The sequence below is a fragment of the Danio aesculapii genome, chromosome 13 (genome assembly GCF_903798145.1).
Source record: "Danio aesculapii chromosome 13, fDanAes4.1, whole genome shotgun sequence".
Lineage (NCBI taxonomy): Eukaryota > Metazoa > Chordata > Actinopteri > Cypriniformes > Danionidae > Danio > Danio aesculapii.
The window spans coordinates 15,725,491-15,736,159 of NC_079447.1; the positions used below are offsets into that span (position 1 = coordinate 15,725,491).

General features: G+C 36.0%; 1 protein-coding gene across 1 annotated transcript in view; it reads left to right on the forward strand.

Moving 5' to 3' along the window:
* eys (eyes shut homolog) overlaps positions 1-9,604 on the forward strand; it is a 407,203-nt gene extending 397,599 nt beyond the window's left edge. The window contains exons 42-46 of the mRNA XM_056471602.1: positions 911-1,055; positions 5,043-5,217; positions 5,299-5,471; positions 8,018-8,179; positions 8,334-9,604. Of these exons, the coding sequence (XP_056327577.1) occupies positions 911-1,055; positions 5,043-5,217; positions 5,299-5,471; positions 8,018-8,179; positions 8,334-9,526 (1,848 nt within the window). The 3' untranslated portion in view covers positions 9,527-9,604. The remainder of the gene's footprint in view (positions 1-910; positions 1,056-5,042; positions 5,218-5,298; positions 5,472-8,017; positions 8,180-8,333) is intronic.
* Positions 9,605-10,669: the final 1,065 nt, after the last annotated feature.

Below are 10,669 nucleotides of genomic sequence, written 5' to 3' on the forward strand. Positions count from 1 at the left end.
GGTAAAGACTTGAACCAGTGACAGTCCTGCTGTGAGGCAACGGTACTAACCACTGGGCCTCTGTGCTGCCCTGTCAAGGAAAGAGGAGGAGTAGGGGTGGAAGGAGGGATTCTTCAAGATGAGGATGGCTAAGGTAAGATACTCCTCTTATTTATAGCGATTAAGAGTCATCAGATTGGTGGATTGTGCATTAGCTAATGCGGGACTCGCTGCAGTCAATCAAAAGCAGGTAATCCTCTCGAAATTAGTTTATAAATAAACTTAGCTTTAAAAAAATCTAATAAATTCAGTTTTTTAATCTTACTATTTACAAAGAATCCTTAAAAGATATGAAAAAAAAACAGAATCCAAATCCAACATGCTTTTAAAGAGCATTAAATGTGGCAGTTGACAAAAAGCACAGAATAAGTGGAACTGTAGTATGCATTGGTAAGGATGCTAACATACATATCTTCATCTATACACCATAGTTAGCATTTGAAGTGGATCAAAAAGTTTCATTAATGCTGTTGAACAACACCCATTCTTGTCATGGGACAGTTTAGAAAAAACTTTTTTTATCCACCTTAAATGTTATGTAGGGCGGCTCAGTGGTTAGCACTGTCACCTCAAAGCAAGAAGGTCACTGGTTTGAGTCCAGGCTGGGTCAGTTGGAAGTTCTGTGTGGAGTTTCTCCCTGTGTTGGCGTGGGTTTCCTCCGGGTGCTACCACAGAAGGGCATACGCTGTTTAAAACATATGCTGGAATAGTTGGGGGTTCATTCTGCTGTGGTGAACCCTAATATATATGGGACTAAGCCGAAGGAAAATGAATAAATGAAAAGTACTATAGTACTACATAGAATATACATTTAAAATTGTAGAAACCAATCCTGTTGATCCCTAGCAATTTGTTGTTGTTTTTTGAGCAGGTGAATGGACAGAAGAGGAGGACAGGTACATCTCCTGGACCGCTGGTGGGTCTGAACACCTTCAGTCAGCTCTATGTGGGTGGATATGAAGAATACACACCTGAGCTTCTGCCTCCAGGTTCTCGATTCCAGAACAGCTTTCAAGGTGCTGTGTTTATTTACTGTTTTTTTGTTCATTATTATGTTGTCTTGATTCAGATCATCAGTTCAGTCTTTGTTACTGGTATCATCTGTGTGTGTCGTGATGCGTAGAGAGACTGAGGTGCGTGAATTGAACTTCAGCTTATTTTCAGAACATCTGTTACTCTGATGGGACTCAACCTTGTGTGCAATGTGTGCGCAACCATTCGTCAAGAAGCTTTATTAAAACAGATCTTTATAAAACTAACAAAACATGGTGTTTGCTGGATGCTTTTATCATTCTCAGGGAATTGCTTGTCAATGGAACCACATTCATTCAGTCAGAAGTTTAGAGTCTGTGAAACAAAAAAGTAATGAGCAAACGAATAATAAAAACAATTAAGTTTGCATAGCTGTAATTATTAGAGTTATTTTGTTTTTGTTTTTTTAAGATGATACAGATTTTAGTTTTATTTTTTAAAGGTTTATTTTTGGCCTTTTTTAGATAGGACAGTATTTAGACAGGAAGCGAAGTTGGAGAGAGAGAGAGAGGGGTAGGGTAGGGAAATGTCCTCGAGCCGGGATTCGAATTTGGGACGCCCTGACGTGCAACTGCACTATGCGCTAACCACTAGGCTATTGCGCTGACAAGATGATACAGATTTTAATAAAATACTAGCATTTTCCTGGTAGATTTAATCAAGAAACTGTCTAGGTGATTGACTGTCTGTGATTTAGGAAATGTTTGAATTTTTGGCATTTGACTTTCTGTGCGACCTCAATATCATTTAACATAATTGAGCTGATGAAAAGTGGGCAGAGATTTCTTACTATATCTTTTCATTTAGTCAATTTTATTAATGAGAGCTCCAATATCAATTTGTATTCTCTGTTATCTCATAACATCATTTTAACTAATCCTTTGGTTTACAGTAATTCACTTAAGATGGAAGTCCGTTGGGCAAATAAAATAGTTTCACAACAGCGATCTTGAGGCATCTCCAACCACAAATTGAATTGTTGCAATGGCTTGATTGTCTTTTTAAATGGTTATTGACTTACTATTAAATTATCTTTTGAGTTTAATACCCATTTCTGAATATAAACCAATCTAATAGATCTCAAGGCACATGTACACAAAGTCTCTTTATAGTCATAATGTTCACCTCTATCAGCCACTCGCTGGATATTAAACTCTCTGGTTTTCTTAATGTTGTCAGAATAGAGAATTCTTTTTTTTTTTGCAACAACAATCAGACTCATGGGCTTTTGTACTCATTTTTCTCCTCTCTCTAGTCTCCTTGTGGCTCTTCCAAAAATTATAAATGTTCATTGATGGAAAAAAAATATCCTTGTTTATCAATAGTTTTGGTTCTGAATATTAAAATGGTGGTTTTCTAGCTGCTAAACAAAATACAGTGATTTATTTTAAGTTTGAATGTACAAAATTGTTACATTTTCAAAATGTATTTGATCGTATTTTTGCATTTACTCTTTTTTAAATGCAGTAGAAATCAATATTGATGATGCAAAGTATTTTTTTAATGATTTCACTACATTGTCTATATATATATTACACATACATCATATATAATCTTCAAGTGTGAACACAAAAATTGGTTAAAACATACAGAAAAAGGATTAAATATATTTGTATTTATACTTTTTATTTTTAGTAAATATTTAAGACTTTTTCAATTATGATCTAGTTAAACTTTAATTACCTGCTTAAAGGTCCCATGAAATTAAAATATTTTAGATGTTAGTATCAATAATGTTAGTTTTTAGGATATCTGTAAGCTAGTGCAGTAGCTGCTAAACAAAATGGTTTGTTTTAAGATTGTAAGTACAAAAATTGTTCAAAAGTTTGAGGTTAATGAGATTTTGTTGTTTTTGAAAGAAGTCTCCTACATTGTAAAAATGTTTTTGATCGTATTTCTGCATTTACTCTCTGAGAAAGGCAGTAAAAATCCATTTTGAAAAATCAATATGATGTAAAATATTTTTGATGATTTCACATCGACTAAACCTGTACTTAATAACTGATGAACTGACAAATTTTATATATATATATATATATATATATATATATATATATATATATATATATAATATTTTTATTATTATTGTTATATATTACTAACATCTAAAAACTTATGAAATTAAATATTAATTAAATTAACTTATTAAATATTAATGTTTTAACCGCTTATCTGTCTGTTTTAACCAATTTTTGTGTTTACACTTGAGGATCATGCATACGTCATATATGATCCTCAAGTGTGAACACTAAAATTGGTTAAAACAGACAGATAAGGGGTAAAAAATGTATAGTATTTAATAATTATCCCATAAAATGAAAGTTTTTTAGATGTTAGTATTGTTAATTTTAGGTTATCTGTAAGGTAGTGTGCACTAAAACAGTAACAATATTCATATTTAGGAGATATAAAACATGTTTATGAACATGTAAAGCTTGTAGTTTGTCACACCTAAATGGATCACAGGTTTTATTCATGTCACCTCATACTTCAGTTCCTCATCAAATCATGACCAATCAGATGCTCTCTAGTATCTAACATACCCCTATGGAGAGAGATTAGACTCAATAATAATTCACGCAAAAGACACGATGTACACATGCGTAGCCAAATTCACGTACGTAAAATATTTATTTATACTTACAAAAACAATTCACATGCACAAAATAAAAATACATTTTCATAAAATACGTTTCACAAATGCAAAACACCATTTGCAAATATATAAGAGTGTACAAAAAGTTTTGAATGTTTAAAATTCACGAGTTCATCCTGAATGAGAATGTGCAAATCCTCTCTCACGTACGACTCACCCTGAATACGAGTGTGTGCATTTTTGAGACTTTCCTGTCAGCACACACCTCCCACGTGAGTCACTCGTGCCCTGTAGCCAATAAGATGCGAGCTTACTGTTCAACCAATCACAACTCCCTGAGAACGCGGGAATGACCGAAGGCCTTCACTGTGCGCACCATTTGCGCAGTCTGACTTAATTAACGGAGATGATCTTAATTTACGTTATAAAGTTTACATTATAAACAACAGCAGCCATTGCTTTAACAAACGTTTGATACTTAATCTTTGCATACATAAACCACTATAGAAATCAAGTAACCACTTACCCGCGCATCCCGCTCTTCACCTGCCATGCTAAATAGAGGAGTATTCTTCTTCTTAGAGGATCATCTCCGTTAATTAAGTCAGACTGCGCAAATGGTACGCACAGTGAAGCGCTTCGGTCATTTCCGCGTTCTCAGGGAGTTGTGATTGGTTGAACAGTAAGCTCGCATCTTGGCTACAGGGCACGAGTGACTCACGTGGGAGGTGTGTGCTGACAGGAAAGTCTCAAAAATGCACACACTCGTATTCAGGGTGAGTCGTACGTGAGAGAGGATTTGCACATTCTCATTCAGGATGAACTCGTGAATTTTAAACATTCAAAACTTTTTGTACACTCTTATATATTTGCAAATGGTGTTTTGCATTTGTGAAACGTATTTTATGAAAATGTATTTTTATTTTGTGCATGTGAATTGTTTTTGTAAGTATAAATAAATATTTTACGTACGTGAATTTGGCTACGCATGTGTACATCGTGTCTTTTGCGTGAATTATTATTGAGTCTAATCTCTCTCCATATACCCCACTCCCTTCATGATGCTTCACATTTGATGCACTTGAGCTTAACGACTCTTACTGGCAGAGCGGTGATAAAACAAAATCCAATAGCTGTTTTTTTTAAAAGTGGGGAGCTTGTCCCACCCTCTCTTAGTGTTTTTTTTTTTTTTTTTTTTTGGTTAAATAAAATAACAATGTATTTAAAAATGTACATCTGTATTGTATATATCACTCTGGCTATCAAAAATGCACTGATACAAAATAGTTTACATTTCCAGGATCTTAACAGACCCTGGTAAACATGAACATGAGAGCAGGTAAATGATGCGTATTCTCTCTCTTTGATTTGAAAGGCTGCATTTTCGATATGTTGTTTCGGACAAGACAAGATGGCAAGTTTCATGCTCTAGGAGGGCCAGACATAAGGCCGCTGTCAGGACGTAATGTGGGTCAGTGTGGTGTGAATCCATGCAGCCTGGTCTTCTGCCATAATGGAGGAACTTGTGTGGACTCTGGATCGTCTGTATAGTAAGACCTCAGAAAAAAGACTCATGTTAAAGAATGACTGACAAAGGTTATTAATCAACAGAATTTGGCCTTCCCTTGCAGCTGTCAGTGTGTGGTTGGATGGAAAGGTGCTCTTTGCTCAGAGAAAGTGTCGTTCTGTGATGCTGAACACATCCCAGCGCCTTTCTGTGCTCGCGGCTCCACCTGTGTGCCCCTTCCGGATGGATACACATGCCAGTGTCCTCTGGGCTCTGCTGGACTCCACTGCCAGCAAGGTTAGAGTCGCAAAGGGGTCAGCGGACGGTTCAGAGAGAGTTCACATGATGAAAAAATTATAATGGAATAATAGTTTCAAATACGCACTTTTTGCACTTTACCGTCTCATTCTGCTTTAGAAAAATCTAGAGATTAAGGTAGTTTATCTTTACATTTTAAAAAAACAGCTTAGTTAAAAATTTGATGCATGACAAACATTTTTTTTTAAGTTGATATATTAGTTTTAGGGATTATTTCACATATATAAAAAAAATGAATGGACCTATTGAAATTGTAAATCTTCTAAAACATATTGGGCTATACTGTATTTTAACGATCTAGGCTCAAAGTCTAAAGTGCATGGCCCAAAAGCATTGAGGGCGTGTCTGAATCCATTTTTGATATTTTAAGGACAAAAAATATGCTTTGTGCCCCGGCATTGGTCTAACAGGGTTGTACTTATTCTCTTAATGAGTTATAGGTGTGTTTTGAGCATAACGTGCATTAAACCAATCACAGTCTCATCTCTCATTCCTTTTAAGAGTCAGTTGCATCGCGTCATGGCGCATTTGCTATTTACATGGCGGACTCTGTAAGTGAAAAAATTGAACACTTCACTATTGAGAAAACGGTTAAACAGACCATCTGCAGGGTGAGGATAAAGAACCAGCCCCCTCCATTCAGCCTCTTTACTTTCTCTTTACTTTTACTCTTTACTCCTTTACTTTGTAGATAAAGAAACGGTGTTGTACGCACTCCACTGAAGACATTCATTAGCCTACATATTTAATTTTGTTTGTTAAGCGCAAAGATTTGTTTCAAAACTATTTCTAAATTAAGTCCTAATTTCCAACAAATGAACAATAATAATGAAGTGGGGGTCAAAAAACTGAGTTATATTCTTATGCCCCATGTAGTGATGCATACGTCTCCAAAACCCGACAGGTGGACAAATCTAAACTTGTTTTTATTAAAACTATTATTAATATGCATAATAAATACTACTAATAATAACATTATACAAATGCAAATTGTCATAAATGAACTGGAAAAAGTCCCCTGAGAAAAGGCTTGGAGGTAGTGGTTTTTATATTTATGTAGAAAATAATTATTTTTGCAACATTTTATTCTTTTAATTTTTTCATATGTAAATATATTTGTGTGTTGCTGTGTGTATTAAGCAATGTGTAAGTGTTTGGACCTGCATAGGGCACATAACTATCGCACTCTGCGCTGGACTTTAGACCAGCTTTCAGTTGGTCAGGGGCGCAGTCTATTACAGTTTCTCAAAATAGCAACACGCCAACAATGTGCCTTAACACACCTCTTTTCTAGACCGGCACACCATGAGTCCACAAAGTGGTGCAAATAGATTTGCTATTTAAACAACGTGGCACAAGACGTGAAAATTAGGTTTGCGCTTGTCTGAAAATAGCAACAAATCGTGCCAAACATGTCTTGCACCTTATTGCACCAGGTGTATGATAGGGCCCCATAAATGTCTTTACTGTCAATAAAAGTGTAATTTACCCTTTACTACAAAATAAATATTTAAAATATGTGATATTGTATGCTGTAGGTTCCATATAACTTTTTATACTTCTGTGTGCACTGTATCTCTTTATATATATATATATATATATATATATATATATATATATATATATATATATATATATATATATATATATATATATATATATGTATATATATGTGTGTGTGTGTATCTTTATTTGGTTTTAGTTAAGCATAGTTTTTTCTGCTACCATTATAGTTTTTATTGTAAAAGAACAAATTGTTGCCTTAAATTACATTTTATGTTGCCCATATGTCAGTGCAATTATACATTTAAGTACTGAGAATTATTAATTAAGCACATGTGCTTGGTACAAAGGGTGGCACGGTGGCTCAGTGGTTAGCACTGTTGCCTCACAACAAGAAGGTCGCTGGTGCGAGTCCTGGCTGGGCCAATTGGCATTTCTGTGTGGAGTTTGTTCTCCCCATGTTGGTGTGGGTTTGGTTGATTTCTCACACAGTCCAAAGACAATTGAATAAACTAAATTGGCCATAGTGTGTGAGTGCGTGTTTGAATGTAAGTGTGTATAGGTATTTCCCAGTACTGGGTTGCGGATGGAAGTGCACCCGCTGCATAAAACGTATACCGGAATAGTTGGCAGTTCATTCCGCTGTGGCTATCTCTGAAATAGAGACTAAGCCGAGGGAAAATGAATGAATGAATTTGTCTGGTTTAGGGTCAGGATTAAGGTTTGGTTTAGGTTTTAATTGTAAATATACATAGTTATGACTAAACGTGCAAATTATGCATATTTTACTTTTATTACTACAATAAGTACATATAAGGTGTAACAAGGATGCTTTAAAATAAAATGGCACAACATTTATTTTTAAAAACGTACTTATTTTATGCATTAAATTTCCCATAAGACACTTCACTGCTTTAGAGTCCCATAACACACTTCACAAGATAACTTAAACGAGCTCATAGAGTTTTAAACCGTAAATCAACAAGACTGCACTTTTTCTCTTTCCCTTTATTTCATTACAGCTATAACTATCAGTGACCCCTTCTTCAGTGGGAATCAGTCATCTTGGATGTCATTTCCTCCCATCAACATAAGGCACAGAACGAATGTGCAACTGCAGTTTCAGACTCTTTCTCCAGAGGGAATCCTGTTTTACACCGCTCAGCACTTGAGCACTCATTCTGGTAAAGCAGCACCTTCACTCTTGACTTACATTACTCACAATTAAACCATTTAGGTGTATCTTTAATATATAACTAACAAGAACCAAAACAAAAGTGTGTACTTTGTATTTTGTTGAGTGTAACCAACTAATTCTTCTCCTCTGCCCTCTTCAAGGTGATTTCCTCAGTGTATCCCTGTCTGCAGGATTCATGCAGCTCCGCTATAATCTGGGGAACCAAACTATCGTATTACAGTCTCTGAAAGAGTTAGATGTGACCGGTGTGAGGTGGCACACAGTGAAGGCTGGCAGAGAAGGCAACAGCGGCCTTCTCATTGTAGACGGCGAATCTGTGACCAGGAACTCTTCGGAAGGCTCAACCACTCTGGATGTTGGCGCAAATATCTTCATCGGTGGCATCTCTTCACTTAACACTGTGTCAATAGATGCAGTGGAAAAGGAGCCAGTTGGATTTACAGGCGGCATTCGAGAGGTTGTAGTCAATGGGCAGGAGCTTGAGCTTACAGAGACAGGAGCGCTCGATGGAGCCAATGTTGGCGACTGGGATGGGACTGCGTGTGGGTATAAGGTTTGCAGGAATGGTGGCCACTGCCATCCGTCAGGTGTTTTTTCATTTACGTGTATCTGCCCCTCACTGTGGACTGGCTCACGATGCCAACAATCCATTCACTGTCTCAACAATCTTTGTCAACACAATTCTGTCTGCATCCACAACACAACTTCCGCTTCATATTCATGTATGTGCTCTTTGGGATGGACTGGGACTCATTGTGACAGAGAAGTAACACTGAAGACCATCAGGTTTATTGGAAACTCTTATTTGAAATACAGGGATTCGAAGTACAACTCTAGGAATTTGATGTACACTGAGGTTTCACTGAATTTTTCTACTTCAGCAGGGGACGGATTGATCTTTTGGATGGGGAAAGCGGAGAGCGAAGATGATGATCATCTAGCGGTTGGACTGCAGGATGGTTATCTGAAGATTTCGGTCAATCTTGGTGAGAGAACCGCTCTTCCTCTTGTATATCAAAACTCTTTTTGCTGTAACTATTGGAATTACCTTTCAATAACGCACAATCGGACTCTCATCCAGGTCTATGTGAATGAGGAAAGAGTCATTTTTGAAGATATCGACCCTTTCGAACAGTACGTAGCTGTCAATTACGGAGGGGTGATTTATTTGGGAGGTTTTGAATTGAACAGAGATGTGGCATCGGTTACATCTGGTGTATTCACTAAAGGGTTTGAAGGGAGTATTAAAGATGTTTTCTTGTATCAGGACACCAAACAGCTGCATTTTCTGCAAACCAGCGAAGGTTTCAATGTCTATCAAGGTGAAGAGTAGGGAAAAAATGATTGTGGTTATTTTGCTATCTCGATGTGTGATTTGAGGCATTCATGCCTAGAATGGAATTGGAGTCTTTTCACAAATACACACTAAACGGGACAATCATGGTGGCAGTTTTCAAGAGGGGAAACCTGTTGTTTATCACTGGGGTTGTAAAATGATGCTGCGACAAACAGATGTGAGGTGGTAGAAGTGATCCTGCACAAGTGATGCTTATGTAAGGTACAGAAATACTGGGGGCAAAGATGTCAAAAGCAACACATTTGTAGCTTGATGGTATAAAATGAAGAGGTAAACATTATAGCAGGACATTTTTGTGCCTCCCATTGAATAACCTTTTTTTAAAAGGATAGTTCTCCCAAAAAATTCTAATTTACCTAGCATTTACTAACACTTTTATAAATTCATTTCTTCTGTCAAAAACAAAAGTAAACTGCTCAAAAATTAAAGGGAACACTTAAACAACATGATATACCCTAAGTGTTCCCTTTTTTTGAGCAGTACATTTTGAAGAATGTTGGAAATCAACAGCCATTGACACCTATAGTAGAAACAAAAAAAAATACTATGTACAGTTGAAGTCAGAATTATTAGCCCCCCTTTGATTTGTTTTCTTTTTTGAATAATTCCCAAATTATATTTAACAAAGCAAGGAAATTTTCACAGTATGACTGATAATATTTTTTCTTCTGGAGAAAGTCTTATTTCTTTCATTTTGGCTAGAATAAAATCAGTTTTTAATTTTTGTTTAAACATTTTAAGATCAAAATGATTAGCCCCTTTAAGTTTTTTTCCCCGACCGTCTACAGAACAAACCATCATTATACAATAACTTGCCTAATTACCCTAACCTGCCTAGTTAACCTAATTAGCCTAGTTAAGCCTTTAAATGTCACTTTAAGCTGTTAGAAGTGTCTTGAAAAATATCTAGTCAAATATTAATTACTGTCATCATGGCAATGATAATATAAATCAAGTTATTAGAAATGAGTTATTAGAACTATTATGTTTAGAAATGTGCTGAAAAAAATCTTTCTGTTAAACAGAAATTGGAGAAAAAACAAAACAAAGGGAGGCTAGTAATTCTGACTTTAACTGTAAGTCAATGGCTGCTGCTTTTAATAGTGAGAGACTTTTAGG